The sequence below is a fragment of the Eupeodes corollae genome, chromosome 2 (genome assembly GCF_945859685.1).
Source record: "Eupeodes corollae chromosome 2, idEupCoro1.1, whole genome shotgun sequence".
NCBI classification, from domain to species: domain Eukaryota; kingdom Metazoa; phylum Arthropoda; class Insecta; order Diptera; family Syrphidae; genus Eupeodes; species Eupeodes corollae.
Window position 1 is genome coordinate 69,666,604 of NC_079148.1, and position 20,379 is coordinate 69,686,982.

Consider the following 20,379-nt stretch of genomic DNA (forward strand, 5'->3'; position numbering starts at 1 on the left):
TCTCGGGTACTTTCTTCTTTAAGATCTTCTAAGGGTGTTACTATATAGAATATGTGGTCAGTGCGGAAGAACTTGTTTTTCTTTTTATGTATTTCGTCTTTTCTTTAAATATGTCTTGTCTGTTACAATTTTAACAATCGTTTGTAAGAAAAAAAAATGTGTATCAAGTAAAGACCTTGTTGACCCTGTTTGACCATTGGAGGATTTAACGGCTAGCCTATAAAACAAATTTAAAATTGAAGTAACCTTTACCCTTGGTGTTCGTGTGCCTTTTATATAAAGTAGAGGTCATCAGATTCGCACGACGAAATCACCTTTTCTTGAGAGAAGGGTTATCAATAAAAAAGGTCGCTGCCCGAAAGGTCACACAATAATGACTTTTTGTTAAGTGATGTGGGATAATAAAACATAACACAGTTGTTATCGTTTATTTGTAACATTTTCAAAAAAAAAAAACACATAATTATGTACAGTACATATTTATTTAAAACCTGATTGAACTATGAAGAAATTAAAATATCTAGTACAGTGCCTCGTTTTGATCTGGGTTGTTTATAGGTTTTAATAATATGGGCGGAATTTTGATCTTTAATTTAATTAGGCGTGTTTTATTGAGAAAGTGATTAATCATAGAGCAGAATAATATATTTTTGTATATGCTGCTAGGTATCATTTCCTCTCATATGAAAGTATAGTGACTTCATTAACAGTCGACTTCATCCTTTGAAGGTAAATAAAGACCAATAAAGCAACTAGTTATTTTTTGAAGTGTCATAAATTTCAAACTCGGAAAATTACAGAAAATACAAAAACAAAACTCCTCTACAAGCTGGAAATCTATTATTTTGTATGATATTGAAATTGTATTAATCTCTTTTACAATTTGACAAGTAATCTTTTTTAAAAAAAATTATATTAAAACTTTGCAATAAGTTAATAAATCCTAAAAGTACAAAAGTTCACCATTTGGTTAAATTGAAAAATAAAAATATGTACAGCTGATATTTTGACACAAGTAAAGTAAAAGAAAGTTTCTTTTTTATTTTCAGTCAACTTTTTTTCAAGGGCTGATCCAGACTTTTAATCAGGGGATGGGGTTCACACACTTAACATAGAGGAGTTTTTACTCACCGCTTAAAAATGTTCTTTTGTTTTGTAAAGGAGGTTAACAAAATTTAAATAACATGGTGTGTTTATTAACCTTAAATTAACACATTTCAAGAGCTAAAGTGATAACTTTAGTTTTTAAATTATTTAAGAACACTGTTGTAAATCAAGGTATAGTTACACTATTTAATTTGGACGACTCCCTTCATATGAAATCATTCCAAGAGCTAAAACGCAATAGTTTATAGGATTTTTGTTGTTATATTTCTTTTTTATTGCCATTTGTATTAATGCGAAAAACGGTTCAAAAAATCAAAAATGCAGAATATGAGAAAAAATCTGATATTAAGAATTGTGTGGTTTTTGTGACGTTGTTTTTTTTAACTCAATTTTCGGGAGTTTATTATTAACTTCCCATAGGAAGTTATTGTAATGGGTCCGATTTGTCAAATTGAACATTTTGACATTTCTCGACGTTTTAAGGTCCCTAGAGTCGAAATAAAAGATTTTTAGAAAGATGTCTGTGCGTGCGTGTGTACGTACGTTCGTACGTCCGTACGTTCGCGACGTTTTTTTCGTCGTCCATAGCTCAAGAACCAAAAGAGATATCGACTTCAAATAAATTTTGTTATACAGATAATAAGTATCGTTTAGGAAGACGCAATAAAAAATAATAATAAAAAATAACCGCTGATATGAAACGTTGACAATTAGGTTATGGGTTTTCTAGTTTAAATTCAATGAGTGCACCAAAAGATAGTATCAACAAAATAATTAACTCACCGTACAATCGTGCTTCTGGAATGTAGCTTCCGTACACATGCTATTCACGGTCGCAATCGAGACATTCTCGCATGCGGACATATCACCAATTTTCAATTATACTCTCTGTAAATGGTCCCGCTGTCTTGACCAGCCCAACGTATTGCAATTAGTCCATTGTGTCTGCTCAGCAGATCGCACTGTTGTTACATAGGTTACAGGCAACTTCTGTTGACCCAAAGAACGCGCCTTCTGAGAGTAATACTGCATTTGAGGTACACTGTCTGGCAGTGGATATGATTCAAATGACGGAATTGGTTCAACTGCTCGTCGCCGCCGCAGTCCTGAGCTGCTGATGGAGGTTTCTGAACTATCAATATCACTTGAATCAGTACTAAGGGAAGGTTTTTCAAGCGATGGAGCGACGAAGAACTGTTGTGTTTCTCGTTCTGATATCTGTACTTTGGCGGATGTATCACGTAGCTGATGACGGTCACCCTCTAGCTTCTCGGCTTTTGGAATTAAAGTTCTTCTTTGGTAATCTGGACGCAGTTTCTTATCCAACTCATCGGGCAGGCAAACCGGTCGAACGAAGTCAGAGAATATCACTGGGGTCTCGAGGCGTATAAGAGCTGCAGTGGAACCTTCAACAGGACTCTTAATCAAACCTATAACACGTCGACGTTGTGTCCAAGGAGCATTTAATCGCACCGAACCAAATATTGCCATTCAGGTTGCTCGAGGTTGCCCCTGGAAACAGGATTCCGTTCTGAGAACCCAATCACGTGAAACCTGAAGTCAATTAGTTAGTAATATTCTTAAATTTTAAGGCTTTCAATAGAAAAATTCTCACCAAAGTTCCATCACAAACATGTGTATCTTCTCTATACAGCGCTACAAGCCATGGCCAATCTCCCGGAGAAGACATTTTTGGTAGAGATGTATGTTTTGGCGACAGCACTGACTGAACCCCACACTGCAATTCTCCACAACCAACATAGAGTACTCTCTTGTTTTGGCATGTTGTTCGGATAAAGGAGATCTCTGGAGCATGTGGATCAAGAACTCGAACATAATCCTTGAGACTTTCTGTGTCGTTGCGGATTTCAAACAGCTGAACCGATCTATAAGACAAAAAATATTAGGTCTGGGTTATTGGATTTGATTTTCTACAGAAATACTCACTCATAATAACCCAGGGACTTGCACAGGGATTCAGCAACAGTTTGTCTCACTGTGTCTTTTTCACTACCGTCCAGACCTTCAGCACAAAGTTTTCCCACAATTCCTTTCTCTGAAAAGACTGCAAATCCTTCCGAATGAAATCTTGGTTGAAAAGGCACCAACGGTTCTGGATGAATTAAAGCAGATGCCAGTGGGGCAATTGATACTAAAATGGAACAAATAAAACCAAAGATTTAAATAAACGCTAGCTGATACCCATAAGAGATTTCTTACGGCAGTCTTTTTCGTCGGAACCATCGGGGCAGTCAACTTTTCCGTCACATCGAGCCTTCTTCGATATACAAGCTCTTCCACGACCACAATACAAGGAATTTGCTGGGCAAAACGAACACGACCGTTCATCTGAAAGGTCTGGACAATCACCGATTCCATCGCATAATCGTGGAGATAAAGCATTACTCTGCAGATCTTCAGAGCATCGGGGTTTGTGGTGACAAGATTGCAGTCCAGTTGATTCAGGGAACGTCTCGCAATCGAAAAATTTCTTAAATCTGTGCAACAACCGATTTCCACAGCCCTTCATGAAAATCTGACAATATTCACGACAGATCACTCCAGGTGTTGGTTCTAGTAAGCCATGCGACTCGCAAGGTGGCTGCAGAAGTCGACAGACAAAATCAAAAGCCTCTCGAAAACATTCAGCATCGACCATTTCACGAAAGGCGATCACATCGGCTTCCACTTCTGCAATGGAAGTGTGGCCTAAGAGATTTGGGTAAGTGGTAGAATTGTAGCCAATCGACCGACAGTAGTTAAGCTTGAGAGGTTCACAATATCTTGGTGGCCTAGGAGTGGTCGTTACCAAAATCGGAACCTCATCGTCTTTTTCCAGTGGTGATGATGACATAATTGGTTCTTCAATTAGGCCAGTTACCTCTTTAATTGTCAAACTCTCCGGATCAACAGTCATATTGGCGAAGTACCTTCGGTTTTGAGCTGTAATCTCTTCTGTGAAAATGGCTAGAAGATCAGCAGTTGAAACCAGTCCGATGTAGGGATCAAAGATTACATTGAAGTGGACGAGGATGTCATTGGTGTCATCAGTTCTATGAACAAACCATAAGAAATACCAAAAATCATAGCGATTGATTTGTAACTTACCCATCGAGTGCCAAAATCTCAGTTCCCTCAAAAGGCTCTCTTAAGTCGGACCTCCTCAAAAGTAGATTTATCCTTTCCCTATAATCTCTTGACTTGTGTTGAAACCTTATTGATGTTTGATCCGCTAAATCCATCGACCATTTGTCATCCACCACCCGAAACTTTCCACGAAACGTTCGATCCGGTAAAGGTTCTGGTCTAAAATAGGTATCTGTAAGAATTAAAGGTTTAAGTCATTATTTCAAATAGATAGTAGTACCCGTAGCATGATGGTTAGTGCGTTGGACTACAGTCGTTCTTTGACTTCCAGCGAGTGAAGAAGTGTAAATCAATTTTATTTTTATTTGCAATTTAAATTTAAAAGTGTTTGAGCAGTGGCTAAGTTGGCATTGTGCCACTATTTTATATAAGTAATCGGTAGCCTAGTGGAGGTGGCGTCCGAAGACGGATCCAGAGGTCGTGGGTTCGAATCCCGTGCGGAGTGCACGAAAAACATTCTTGCTTTTTTCCACAATCGAGAAATTGTCGACTTCATTGATTGGGAAGAAAAGCTGATGGAGAGGGAGAGAAAAGCAGGGGTATCGAAAGATACCTCTGCCAACACATCAGGTGATGTTACGGTGGTGCCATCAGCGGTACCAATAATAACAGCAACAACATCTGGTCAGGTATCTGACCAGTGGATGGAAGCAACTTCTAATAAGAAGAGGAAGCTAAAAAAACACAGTCCCAATAAAGTTGAAAGAACCAACTCAGCTAAGCGGCGTGATATGAGAAAAAAAATGGAGAAGACTAAAGAAGGAATCACAACTGAAAGTGAATTCTCAGACTACGCCGAGTCTGAGAAGACAGAATATGTATCCGAAGGTGGGGAGGGGCTTTTCAGGTCTCCGAATATGGATTTAATCATATCGGAGCCAGAGACAGTCCCGCCGACAACGAAGGCTTTGGAGGTAGAGGCGGACCTCCAAGATGAGACAAGACTTGTAAAGGCCCTGCAAGCCAAACAAGCAACCATCAGCCAATTTGAGGAAAACCTCAGAAAGCTCAAGGAGGAAATGGAGCCCCTCCTCACGCAGCTGAAGGTAAAACAAGAGGCACGCCGACAACAAGAGGCAGCTCAACGGCAACAAAAACAACAGCAGCAAAAACAACTGCAGCAGAAACAACAGCAACAACAACCACAGCAGCAAAAACAATCACAACCCAAGCCCGCTAATAAAAACACAGGAGCGGAGCAAAAGAAAAAACCGCCATCAGCAGTGACAGGCCCGGATGTTGAGGGCCCATCGACATCAAGCAAAGCAATGCAGCAGCAACAACAGCAGCAGCAACAACAGCAGCAGCAACAACAGCAGCAGCAGAAACAGCAGCAGCAGAAACAGCAGCAGCAACAACAGAAACAGCAGCAACACCAGAAACAACCACAGCCCAAGAAGGAGAAGGTGCCACCTATTAGGACCTACCGGGTTGACATACAGGACATAAAACAGGTATGTAAGTCGGCCACTAAGGGCAAATTTCTTATAAAAATTTTGAATGAAAAAGAAAAGAGCTATTCGGTCCAGTGCTTCTCACTGGCCGAATACAAGCTAGTTAAAGAATTGCTTAAAGAGGCCACAGCTGAGTTCTTCAGCTACACACCCAAAAGTGAAAAGTTTAAGACGGTCCTTCTGAAGGGCATAAGTTCCTGCACGGAACCGGAGGAGCTCTTAGCTGAGCTCCGCCAAAAAGCCAGTGACGATCTCGATTTTATCGGGGTCAAGCCTTTCACTACGGTGAAGTCCAGGCGAGGGGGTTATAGGCTGCCAATGTTCCTCGTAACATTATCGCCCCAAAGCAGTTTTAGTAGTGTCGAGAGAATCGAATCTCTCGACAATCAAGCTGTACGCTGGGAGACATTAAAAAGGCACGACGACATTCTACAATGTACGAAGTGCCAGAGGTTTGGCCATGCCAATGCCAACTGCAATATGCAGTTGCGTTGTGTGAGGTGCGGAGAAACCCACAAAGAAGGAGAGTGCAAGCTGGGGAATGAGCGGGTTGAGGATTTGACCCTGCTCAAGTGTGTCCTTTGCGGAAACCAAGGGCACCCGGCTAGTTATAGGGGTTGCCCTAAGGTCCAAGAAATTAAACAAAAACAGGCCAGTCAAAAAGCCGAAAGAAGTCGAACAGTTCGACAGGCTCCAACACAAAACTTCGTGAATCCCAAATTCTCTTACGCCCAAATGGTGTCAGGGAGTGGAAACACGAGACAGGCTCCACCAACGGTTGCCCCAAAGGCCCCTGTGCCTAAGGCACCAGAGGTGCAGCCTGACATTGTAGCCTTGTTGTTGAGCATTCAAGGTCAACTAACAGGACTGCAAAGTCGGATAAAGGAGCAAGGCAAAAGGGTAGATCATCTCTACTCTTTGTTGCCTGGCCTGGCGCAATTTAGACCATAATGGGCGCGCTGCCGGAGACGCGCCTAAAAGTCCTAGCTGTGAATGTAAATTCACTGATTAGGATTGAACGAAGAGCCAATATGTTCCAATTGTTGAAAGACTACAGTCCCGATGTGTTTATGGCTAGCGAAACTAAGCTAAACCACAAACACAAATTGACTCATAAAAATTACAATATCGTAAGAAGAGACCGGCCCGACTCCACTCAAGGGGGCGGTGTCGCTCTCTTTATACGAAAAGGCATTAATTATAAAGTCATATACAACAATGAATTGCGAAAGCTCAAGACGCTAGAAGTTTGCGTTGTATGCATCTCTCTCTCTCAAGGAAAGCGGATGTATATGATTGCGGCTTATGCGGCTGGAGCTCCGCAGGTCACTTACTTTGCATCAGAACTCGAGATTCTTTTTAGGGAACTTAAACTGAGCTTGGAAGAAAACTATTTCATCTTGGCCGGTGATTTGAACGCAAAACATGAAGATTGGGGAAATCAACATAGTAATCCCAGAGGTAATCATCTTATTAATTTGATGAATCTTTACAGCGTTGAATATGGCGTCGACCTGCTGGCTACTGAAAGGCCATCGTATCCAAGAAGCGGCTCCTTTCTGGACCTTTTGCTGTACGACACCAGACTGACAGTTACAGACAAAGTGGGTAATCACCCGCGAAACTGCTTACAGACAGTCGAGTACGACAGTGATCACTGCGGACTGGCTGCTGTAATGCAGATTCCGAACGAACGCGTGGAGTTGGAGGAATACGTTCCAACGCATTCTTACAATTACAGTAAGATGCGTTGGCCTCGTTTCACCAATGCCCTAGCGAGAGAACTTCGTTCGAGTGACATAGCCCCACCAAACAACAGAAACCTGACAAATACAGAAATTGACCAACACTTACAACAGATGGACGAAACAATAAAACGAACGATGGAACGGACAATCCCAAAGTACAAAGAACGGGACCAAATGGACGCTTACAGAAACGCGACAATTGACGCACTACGTAGGCACAAGAGTGGCTTACTGACAAGACTCAAAAACTTGTACAGACGACTTACAGACCCACGCGACTTGGAGGTTAGGACACTGAAATCGTCAATAAAAAATGTCAATCTGTTGATTAAGGAGAACTACAGGTTATCAATTAACAAGTACTGGGACCGCAAGATCCGGTCAGTTAATTCGAGTGACCCTAGTATGTTCCCCAAAATCAACAAGATATTCAGGAAGAAAAACGATAATGACCTTCCGTGTCTTAAACTCCAAAGAACTGAAGAGAACAGAGACGTACTCATGACTGCGCAAATAGATCCAGAGGAAGCCATCTTTGACGATGACTTTTACATAATTGAAGATCCGAAGGAAAAAGTGGAGGCGGTGGGAGCTGCCTTCCAGCAAGTGTACAAGGTGAATGTAAGCATTCGCCCCAACCACGACCTGGAAAACAGAGCCCTACTTAATCACTTTTACCTCCGTAATGATATCACACATTGGCGATCTGAGAACCGCGGTTTCATGCGGTTCAATGACGATTCCTTGGCAAATGCCATAATCGCCGAGCAAACGGGACCAAGTCCCTTGTTAGTGACGAAGGTTGAGCTTCAGCTCATCTTCAACTCAATAAAAAACAAAAAGTCAGCAGGTATCGATGCTATATCCAACGTTGTGCTAAGACATTTACCGACGGAAGCAATTGACATTTACACCACACTCTTCAACAATGCACTGAATAATGCATATTATCCAGTGCATTGGAAGACCGCTGTGGTTCATCCTCTCCCGAAAAAGGGAAAGGACAACTCCAACCCGTCAAATCTTCGGTCGATAAGTCTTCTTCCGAGCATCAGCAAAGTTTTCGAAAAGATCATTAATAGGACTCTGACTAAGTGGGCTGCGGACAACAAAATTATTCCGGATAAACAGTTCGGGTTCAAGGCGGGTCATGACACAATTCATGCTGCGTCTAAACTCGTTTCTGATATCCAATGGAATAAATCAAAACAACAATGCACAGGTGCTGTCCTGGTTGATTTGGAAAAGGCCTTTGACACCGTATGGTTAGAGGGTCTTTACCTAAAACTGAGCAGGTTTGGCATTAGCAAGCCATTGTTGTATATACTTTATGATATGCTTAACGGTAGAAAGTTTGTTGTCAAAAGTGGCAATGTAACTTCTACCACAACATTCTCAATTAAAAATGGTCTTCAACAGGGAGCGTTGAATTCGCCGATTCTCTTCAGCATTTACACCAGCGATCTGATAGGTAGTCTTACAAAGGCAATTGCGTACGCCGACGATCTAATTGCGTACAGAACGGCCCGAAAGGTTGAGGTTATTAGAATTCTCTTGCAGCGTGATTTCGACAAGATTCAGCGATATTGCGACGACTGGAAACTGAAAATAAATGTCCAGAAGTCAGAGACAATTCTGTTCCGGACTCCGTTGGCTGGGGCCACGAGGGATACGTGTAAGAATTGGCGCAAGATGGTCATCGTTGATCTTCACGGGCAGCCATTGGCGAGCAGAAGTGTAGTGAAGTACCTCGGTATCTGGTTAGATCAGTATTTATATTTCGACAGACATATAAATGCTGCTCTGACCAGGGCCAGAGGAGCCTTCGCTCTGACGAAACTGCTGTTTTTTAGCAGTCGGCTTGACCCCAGAGTGAAGGTAATTTGCTACATGGCCCTCATACGGCCAATGATCGTGTATGGTTGTCCTGTGTGGTTCAACGTTGCCCCTTCCCAGATGGAGAAGTTCCGGGTGTTTGAGCGGCAGTGTTTACGACGCTGTACCGGCTTATATCGAACAGCCGAATCTTCTTATGTACATTACTATTCCAACGAGGTCCTATACAACGGGGCTCGAATCAACAGAATTGACAATTTCGTGATAAAACTCGTTCGAGGTCACATTGCAAGAGCTATGTCTTCGACCAACAATTTAATTTTCGGGGCGTTTTATCCGAACGACGAGTATTTTGAGAGTGCACGCTTGAGCGGGTTCATTCCACCAGAGGCATTCCTCTTTTTAGACAAATGCGGTCTGATACAGGATAGATTGGCAGTTCCGTTAATCTACCACGTCAGACGAAGAACCGTGGATAGGCGACTCCTGTACAGTCGGGACGTCATGGCACAAGGCGGAGCAGAGCTCCTTCGGTTCAGTAGGGCTGTGTCCGAACGGGACCGAACTGATAGGGTGAAGCAGGAGAACCAGTTTTGGTGGCTTCAATCGGCACTTGATAATGGGTAGGTCGGGATGGGGTTTAAGCCTTGGCCGGCTTACATACTTGTTTTATAGTTTAGGGTTTAGTTTTAAGTAGAATAGGCATGGTGGCACAAAAAAAAAAAAAAATTTAAAAAATTAAAAAAAAAGAAAAAAAAAACAAAAAAAAAAAAAAAAAATTAAAAAAAAAAAAAAAAAAAAAAAACAATAAAAAATCAAAGAAAACAAAAAAAACAACAAAAAGGACAGTAAAATATAAAAACAAAACACGTTAGATTTGCTGCTGTGGTTGTTCTAGTTTTAAGTAGTTTATAGGTAGAATAGGTAGTTTAAGTTAGCTTTAAGTTAGCTTTAAGTTTTATTTAAGGACCTAATTTTAAGTAGTTTTTTAAGTAAAAATAAAAAAGGACCTTGATATTAGTTTTTTCTCATAATTTTCTAATAAATACAAAATAAATAAAATTAAAATGAAGTAAAATAGATCTTAGGGCCGAAAGGCATTAGTTTTAAGTGTTATAGTTTAACTTAGAGTGTCCGTATGGGACCATTAAGTTAGTTGTAAGTTATGGATAATTAGGCTAGTTTTATGAATTTTTGTCTAGCTTTAAGATAGGTTTAAGAATTAATTAATAAAAATGAATTTAAAAAAAAAAAAAAAAAAAAAGTGCGTTGGACTGTCATGCAAGAGGTCTTGAGTTCAATCCCTGCCTGTGCCACCATAATTTAAAAAAATAATTTTCGCGGGTACTGCCTCTTGCGAGGAATTGACAATTCCTTCAAGAGTAATTCTTGTCATGAAAAAGTGCTTTCTCAAACTAGCCGTTCGGATTCGGCCTTAAATTGTAGGTCCCTTCCATTCCTGACAACAGTACTCGCACACAGGAATGGTTGAGAGTTGTAAGTCACTAGGCCCTGGTTCACAACGGACTGTTGCGCCACCCCATTTGATTTTTTTGATACAGATAATAAGGCAGAAAGATGCAGAAAGGGCTCTCAAGAAAATTGCGTGGGTGTTTTTTTTTACCATAGCAGTTTAAAAAAAATGTGAACATTTTGGTTAACCCTAAATATCTTACGAACCAATAACGCTAGAGACTTGAATTAAATTTTATATAATAAACTGTAACGTGATCTCAAAGAAATATATTTTTTGAAAAACATCTATCTAACGGTTTTTTTTCTAAATCAAAAAAACTGAAAAAAAAAATGTATCACCTCCTAAATTTAACGACTAACATATGATTTCATCTCCAAAATAATTTTGAGCAGCGGAGAATTATGTTTTTGAAATCTGATAAAATTTTGAGAAAAATCGAATTGACAGTTTTTTTTATAAAAAATAAAAATCTAAAAAAAACATTACTCAAAGTTCGTAAAAATTAAATATCGATTTAAATATCTTTTCAAAAACTTGAAATTTGGGCTTCAAGCTTATTTTATCTTATAAGAAATATTGTTTTCAACAATCAGTAAAATTTTGAGAAAAATCGAACAGATAGTTTTCTTACAAAAAATAAAAATAAAAAAAAAATGAATAAAAGTTGGTAAACATTGATTTTCGACTCAAATATCTTTTCAAAACTTTGAGATATTGGCTTAAATTTACTTTTATCTTTCAAAAAATATTGTTGTCAACATTCAGTAAAATTTTTAACAAAATCGAATTGACAGTTTTTTATAAAAAATTAAAAACCGAACAAAAATTAACAAAAGTTGGTAAAAATTGAATATGGATTCAAATATCTTTTCAAAAACTTGAAAGTTAGACTTCAAATCTATTTTATCTTATAAGAAATGTTGTTTTAAGCATTCTGAAAGATGTTGAGAAAAATCGAATTGACAGTTTTCTTAAAAAAAATAAAAATAAAAAAAAAATAATAAAAGTTGGTAAAAATTTATTTTCGACTCAAATATCTTTTCAAAAATTTGAGATATTGGCTTTAATTTACTTTTATCTTTCAAAAAATATTGTTGTCAACATTTAGTAAAATTTTGAAAAAAATCGAATTGATAGTTTTTGTACAAAAAATTAAATACCTAAAAAAAAATTTAACAAAAGTTGGTAAAAATTGATTTTCGACTCAAATATCTTTTCAAAACAATAAAATATTGGCTTCAAACTTATTTTATTTTACAGAAAATATTGTTTTCGATATTCAGTCATTTTTATATAAAAATCCAAAAGTCCGTTTTATCATAAAAAATAAAATCTACAAAAATTAGTACGCAAATTTGGTAAAAATTGATACGAGTACATACAGACAAACTTTTAAGCAAGACAAATCGGCAGACGGATGGAAAGTTATCAGTGTGGGTCGCATCCCAGCCTTTTTTTACGTTTCTTTTGAAACCGCAAAATGGATAACCGTGTATTTCTGCGCATTTATTAAAATCGAAAGAATGGCTCTTTTAGATGTCAAATCTTATCGTTATTTTTTTACCGTTCAGAACTTACTTACTTACTCAGCTCCTCAGACCTTTTAGGTCTGTTGGGAACCTCTCAAGGGGCATAGGGCCTCTACTACGCCTACGCACAACCGTGTATGGTTTCCGGAGATGTGTTTCAGCTCCCTCCAACTTTTGTCTAGTGACGCCGATTCCGCCTCGAATTTCCTGCGCTATGTGCTTCTCGGTCATCCAGCTCTTCTTCCTTCTTGCAATGCAGTCGTTACTTTTTCGAAGCGTATGTCCAATCCATTGCCACTTACGCCTTCGTATTATAGAGTCTAGGTTCCTGGCCTGTCCTTCTATGAAGGACCTCATTTGGAGCTTTCTTGAATTCGACATTTGTGCGAAACAGAACACAGTTCAAATTTAAATGTGCAATCAAAACTGAACAATTAGAAAATTGACAATTTTCCATTGTTCGGTTTCAAAAGAAAAGACATCTACGAGTATATCCAGAAGGTTTTTTGGTGTCAAAAATGCAATTCCCAATTCAAATGAATGTCTTGATTTTGGTAAGGGTCTGATTTTTAACAGGTGCGAGTGTTTGAAAATAAAACATGATTAAAGATCTAAAGTATTAATTACATATATAAATAATTCCTGCTTAATTTGAATGAAAGCGATTTGTTGGCATTGATTTACGACTTGAGAAAACGAATATATGAAACAGTTCGTACCAAAGATAAGCCTTTACCGATTCAGGTGTGTTGTATGCTTTATTGGAACCTCAGTTTACCCAAGTTTATATCGAAGGATTGGAGCAATATTTCCTAATGACGGAGGCGTTAGTGTCACCAATATAATTGTTAATGAAGTACGCACTTATGATTTAAATTAATGTAAAGTTGTATTGATTTTATCTATAGACCATTGTACTTGTTCTTCAATATACAAGCCAGAAAAGCTTGCACTAATCCCCCTTATTTACTGAGTCATCAACTCCCTGTCTTTTGCTAAACATAGAAGTCAGATCCGTTGGCTCTGGTATAGAGGTGTATGCCATAAAAACAGGCTCTTTCAAAAATGTGGAGTTTATAGACTTTTTCTTAAGTCACATTATACATGAGTACTAGAGCCTTGAACGCACCTACAAGAAACCTTAACAACTTATTTGTTTCGTTTTATTTTCTGAGGGTTTAATAATAACTTCTGTCGTTTTTTTGTCTTTCAGTTAAAGTTTAAGCATAGTAGCATGATTTTGAAAAGCTTTCTTGCTTAGAAAATTTATCCGAGTATGCTTCAAAGTTTGAAGTTAAAAGTTGATTTAAAAGCATTTTTCTAAGTTAGGTTAGAATATTTAGAGTTTTAAATAGGCACACGCATAGCGATGCGAAGGTTTAAAAACAACGCACAATAAGTGCGTGTCTAAGATACATTCTGTTTATTTTTGTAACTTTGTTATTTGGTAAAATGTGTTGTAATCTGTTAGACACTTTTTTTTAAAATAATACCACCAAATTTTGCTTATTTTATTCATATGTAGGTTCATACAGGGGGGAACTTTTGTGACATACTTAGATGGGTTTTTACTCACCGATTAAAAATGTTCTTTAATGTTTTGTAAATGAGGCTAACAAAATGTAATAATTTTTAAAATGACAACTTTAGTTATAAAATTATTTTAGAACACTGTTGTCCAGCAAGGTATTGTCTAACTGTTTAATTTGGATGACTTCCTACATATAAAAGCAAAAAACTTGCATTTGCCCGTTTCTGTTGAAAACCATTTTAGCATAAATGGCTTAGCATTTCTTTCAGATTTTGGTAATAATAAGATTTTTTGAATATCATTTAAGATAAAATATTGAAGAAAATGATTATAGATTCGGAAAACCATCACGGATTTTACTGAAACTGTAGCTACTGTACATTTTACAAGCTACACTTGAAGTGTAAGCTAATCAAGAAAATAAATAAATACTGAAAATACCGAAATACTGAAAAAAGCTACTTCATATATTTAGATAGCCTCAAAAAGCGTTATATATGTATGTACGTGTTTTTTTTGTATTTTAAAAAAGTATTATCTCAAAACCCTGACTTCAAACATTAATTTTGAAGTCGGATTTGAATTAAGGCCATCATTGGTAAAGTGAAATTTCATTAACAGAAAAAAACCGTGTTCGATTTGAGCCCAATTTTGCCAGATGTGGAGATTATAAAAAGTGTTGCTAATGTCAAATTTTCACCTTAGATTCAAAATTGTGTTACTATAAGTATTGTGTTATATCAAGTAGCACTTGGTTAACATTGAACTTAAACATGAGTTGAGCATTTGAACTTAAATAAATTAGAAACAAGATTGAACTAAGGACTCAATTAATATTCGTTCTTAAATTTAAGATTTATGGATAAATAGAAGAGTACTCTATGTTACTTTTAATCCCGTTTAATGATCTTACAAAGACATTTAAAAGCTTCAATTTGAAAAATTAGTTTTTTTTCTCCAGTCTTGTTATTTGTATAATGAGCCTCCAAATAGCCCCAAGCCTATAATGAATTCTTGAAAATTTACAAAATTGAATATAGCTAAAGTTTTTTCAGTACGTCAATTTTAATTTCTTTTGTCACTCGTTTTTTATTATATAAAATCTATACTGTACATATCTATTTTCTATATTATGTATATATAACAAAAATCATTGTAAGACGTGTACATACTTTTAATTTATTTACTTGTACAATAGCAAATCACAACCCCTTTAATTACAAAAAAAAGAGAACCGAAAGGGTTACTGTATAAGAACATTAAAACCCATCAACGAAATACGCAAAAAAAAATTAAAAAAAGAATCTAAAAGGGGAGGAAAATTCTTTCTTTTTCTCATCCAATAAAAAAATAATCGAAAAAGTCCATTAAAAGAAAATGTTTGTCAGAATAAATTGGAGATTTTTTTGTGTCCATCATCAACCAACCCCTTTCGTTAATTCCTTTTTTTTCTTTTTTTGAAATAACAGAAGAATTTTCTTTTATTTTTTTTAATTTACATTAAAATAAAAAGAAGTGAAGTGCATTTGAATTTTTAAATTAAAGGAAATTGATTATATTTCTTAGAAATAAAAATTAAAAAAAAAGAAAAAGAAAAGTTTTTTATGTACAAATCTTTTTTTTTTAGAGCTTCGTGGACCAATAAATTTAATTGGTTATAAAGATGGGTGACAAATTGAAAAATGAATATGAAATCTTTATGTCGAATTCATTTCAATGACAGATTTGGCATGAATTCGCATCGAATTTGTTGAAAATAATTTCAGATTTAAAATAAAATTAATTTTATTATGAATTAAATTTATCACAAGCTCGTTTTGCAAGTAATGGAAATTCACAATTATAAGAAAGAATAAACGGATAAAACTTAATGTTGCCATTAAAATCCCATAAAAGGGTCATTAATTGACTTGTATTTTAGGTAATAAACTTCCTTATTGCTTCGAAAGTTTTTTGGTAGAAAACCAGCTTTATTTTAGAAGATGTAGTTAGAGCCTATTACTTTTTAGGACAATAGTTTTTGTATTGTACTTAGATACAAGCATTATAGTTTCCCTTCACGTATATTCGAAATACTTTAAGAAATAAAATTTATTAAGATACGGATTCTCTCTTATGACGGGTGTTTTTTTTTTTTTTAATTTAATTGAAACGAAAACTTAAACAATGTTATAATTAAATTCTTTCAACTATGTTTTATTAAACGAGAAAGTTTAGTGTAAGCTGCAGGTATAAAGGGTCATTTTTTAGCTAAAATCTTTTTGGCAACACTGATTTAAACAGAATACGTACGTTTCGTGTTTTCTTTCACTGTCAAACATCTTAAGTTTGGTCTATAATTTCATCTTAAATTTTATTATCAAAATGCGTGCTCTGTTAAGAAGGTTTATCGTGCGCTTCTTCGATATTATGGTCAGGTTAATCGACCCACTGAAGTGGGTATTCGGGCTAATGCGAACTGAAGAAAATATCGCAGCTATATTGGCCAGTATTAATGATGACTATCAATTATCGATTCGTAGCCGTTCGCAGCAATTGGGCCTTTGTTACCCAACAACGTGACAAATTTTACGGAACGATTAAGGTGTGATGCCTTTCAAAATACAGCTGGTGAAGCCGAATTGAACTAAAGCCGAATGACCAACTGCAATGTACAATTTTTGGTGAATATGCTTTTGGAAAGTTAGCCGAAGATCCGTTTTTTTACCGAAAAAATGTGTTCAGCGACGAAGCTCATTTTTGGATCAATATGTACGTAAATAAGCAGAATTGTCGATTCTGGACTGAATATCAGCCGGAAGCATTGCAAGAGCTACCAATGCATCCAGAAAAAGTCACAGTTTTGTGCGGTTTATAGGCTAGTGGCATCGTTGGACCGTACTTCTTCAAAGATGATGTGAATCGTAAAATAACTGTGAATGGTGAGTGCTACCGTGACATGATATCCAACTTTTTTTACCCAAAATGCAAGAGCTCGACTTACATGACATGTGATTTTAACAACACGGTGTCATATGCCACACAGCACAACAATGGACTTATTGAGAGGCGAGTTCGGTGAACATTTTATTTCAAGTTCGGGACCGCCTAGATCGTGCAATTTAACACCTTTTGACTATTTTTTGTGGGGTTATATTAAAGCTTATGTCTATATAGACAAGCCCGCTTTATTGGAAGACAACATTGAAGCATTTATTGGTGAGATACCGGCCGAAATGTTGGAAAGAGTATGCGAAAATTGGACTAAGCGGATGGACCATTTGAGGCGCAGTCAGGGTCAACATTTGCATAAAATAATCTTCAAATATTCTATGGATTCGAAAATTTTATTTTTTGAATAAGTAAAATCTACAACTGATCAGCTTCATTTTGACACCAAACATTAAAATTTTGACTTTCTTAATCGCTTTTAAGTTCAGTGCGTTAGGAAAAGTTGTACGAAATTTTGTCTGTTTTCCTGATGATAAAAATTGGTAGATAAATTAAGAAAATATTAAGTGAGTTTTAAGTAAGAGGTAGGGCACCAAAATAAAAGCTAAATGGTCTACTGTTTTTTGTAAATTTTTTGAAAAGCTAAAATATCACCAATGCAATGCAGCACCATTTCTTTTCATAAATACCAATATGCACATTGGCTGCATGTCCTCGATAACCTTATGAATTCTATAAAACGATACTTGCATCGATAAGAGTGTTATATCACACGACCTCAGCGGACAATTACAATAACCGAACTGAACATATTTCGTTTCTCGTGTCTGAAATTATGCATTCTAGTTTAAAATATACGCAAACCACTTCAGTATTATCCAATTTCAACAACAAAAATCATTGATATTACCTCAGTAGTGACATTCATTCAAAGCAACAGTTATATCAGGCCTAAATATGATGTTTCGGCTGATGAGTCTCCGATGTAATTTTTTTTTTACTGAAGATGATTTGTCGATGGAATTCCGTAACATTTGTATGCAATTTAACCCAATAATCTAAAATACCACTTTGCTATGGATCAACCAGTTTCAGCTGAGCTTTTAAACTAATTGAGGCCCATTTTTGTATGGAAACTGTTTGAAATTTTTTTTTGTGAATTTTTACAAGTTCAATGTCTATCAAAAGTGGCGATAGGTTCAAAAGTGGCTATTCAAAATAAAACCATTTATCGAAAAACTCTTTCAAGAATTGGATTTAAAAAAAATTCAAGATAACTATTAATTAAAGTAGTACAAAGTACCAATAAAATTATTTTATGTGAATAAAAATAACTTTTGTATGGTCCAAATAATTATTTCATAAAATTGTATGTTCTGAATGAATGTAGAGTTTGGAAAAAAGTTTATTGAAATAAGTGAAATGAAATAGCGTACTTTTTGAGGGTATGGGAACACATTAATCAGTTAATTTTTTACCAGTAACCACTTCAAAAATGTTACGTTTATGAAAAATTGTTCGAATGTTGTTGTGTGTCATTTTTGTGTGCATTGAGATATTTGTATTTAAAGTTTAAAATAAACAATTTAAAGACTATCAGATTTCTGAATTTTCAATTCTCTGTAATTAATAATAAATAGATGAGCGTAGAGATTAGCGAGTTTTAACAAAATATTAAGAATATAGATTTTCTCATTTGCATACACCCCGCGTATTTTTACCAAAAAAAATATGTAGCTAGGTTTCTGTTGTTAAAATGTGTTTTTAAATGATTGATATGGCCAAATTGGAGAATATAGCCATAAGACATATTCATTAAAGGCAGTATAATGTCTTATGTTTCATGTCTTATTAATCCAAAAAATGTAAACACAGGAGATTAAGACACAAAAATAAACCCTATGTGGCACTTAGAGGGTAAAACCTACGATTACTTTGAATTAAAAAATGTTCAAAACGATCCCTGTAATCTAAATCTTCATACCTTTTTTTATGATCTGGAATTCAATTATTTTTCAAGTTCATTGTTTGCTTTGTTTTGTTTATTTGGTTACAAAGCTTTATAATACCTACCCTCAAAATTAACTTTAAACACATGTAACTTTAAATAAATATATTTATTAAGTTAAAATAAATGCATTAAGAAGAAGAATATTATTTGTCTTTCAATTTTAGTTCAGTTCATATTAAAATGAATTGCATAATCATATTTTCTAAAGCCATTGTGCATTAATACGTGCCTTGCATAACTAATACCACAATTTCTTGATCACAAATTGACAAATAGTACAGAATTGAATTTACTTCTCCAAACGAAAGTTCTTAGGTCGATGAGAAAATATCTGCTTTTATAACATACAACACTTAAAAAATCATAAGATAACCGAACTAAGTAAATCTTTATTGATTTCTTTTCTGAGTTCTTTTTGATACTTGACTGCGTGTAAGGCTTCCATATAAAACTACAATATCGTAGCGACGAAGTTCTCACAATAATCTTCAAGTGTATAAGGATCCTCGAAATATTTTTAATTTTTAACTATAAAACCAAACATCGAGTTTGCTCTAGAAGTAATATGATCAATGTAAATCTTATTTTTGAGTTAAAAATCATATCAATATCCTTCTTTTAAGGGGTGGTTATCAAGACTCTATTCAAAACGCAGAGGATTCTGTACTTTTAAATAAATCACAATGCTGCATTTTTATTGCTAAAAAAGATTCTATTCAACTGAATTCATTCAAAGATTCTTTTTATTTAAATGAGCTTGGACCTTATTCGGTCCTGATAAAGATTTTATTCAGCTGAAAACCATAAGACCATCAGCATACAAAAAGCATCTTGAAAAAGTGACGAGACTTGACATTATAAAAAGTCACTTTTTCTTTAGATATACATACTTGTCACCAATTTTGACGTATTGTTTTCTGTTCACAAAAATAATTTTTAATCTAACTAACACATCACAAAACAAGAATAAAATAAGTTTTTGTTTTATCAATAATGTTGAATGCGAATAAAAGCCTTTGAAAAATTAGTGCAGATTGGTGTCGATCTTTAATATGATTGAGACAGTGTCGACTTTCCACTCATAAAACCATGCTGGTGCTCAGATATTTATTCTATTTTGAATTTGAAGATACCTACAATTTGTTATTACCTCCTGCTTCAAAAATTTGGAGTTCAATTGAAGTTTTCCATAAGTCTGTACTTGGCAACAACATTTTTTTACCCGGATTTACGGAGGAATAATCAATAAGTATGTCCACGTATCCAAAAATAAACCATAATTCAAAGACATATTGGATATAAATATAAGCCGTCAAAAGAATTGTCGGAAAATTGTCTGATGCAATGGAAAAATCATCAAAAGAGATTATATATTTATTTACTTAATCACGTTAAATACCAACGTCAAGCTAATGCACAAAACTTATAAATAAATATTTCAATTTATATTAAAGTGTTAAACATTATTATAAAAATATGAAACACAAAATTAAGAATTTAAATAATGTGAGAAGAAAAGTAATGTTGACCAACAAGATTTGAAAGATAACTATTTTTATTATAAACAAATGTTTATTAAATTTTTTATTGGACTGTTTGAAACATAAT

The 20,379-nt window shown here is 35.5% G+C and overlaps 1 protein-coding gene across 1 annotated transcript; it reads right to left on the minus strand.

The window, feature by feature from the left end:
* Positions 1-1,881: 1,881 nt before the first annotated feature.
* Positions 1,882-19,985, minus strand: LOC129944991 (atrial natriuretic peptide-converting enzyme-like). Its single transcript, XM_056054650.1, is given in 6 exon segments — positions 1,882-2,661; positions 2,723-2,993; positions 3,055-3,259; positions 3,328-4,160; positions 4,216-4,426; positions 19,922-19,985. Coding segments are annotated over 6 exon segments (2,364 nt in total).
* Between the last annotated feature and the right edge of the window lie 394 nt (positions 19,986-20,379).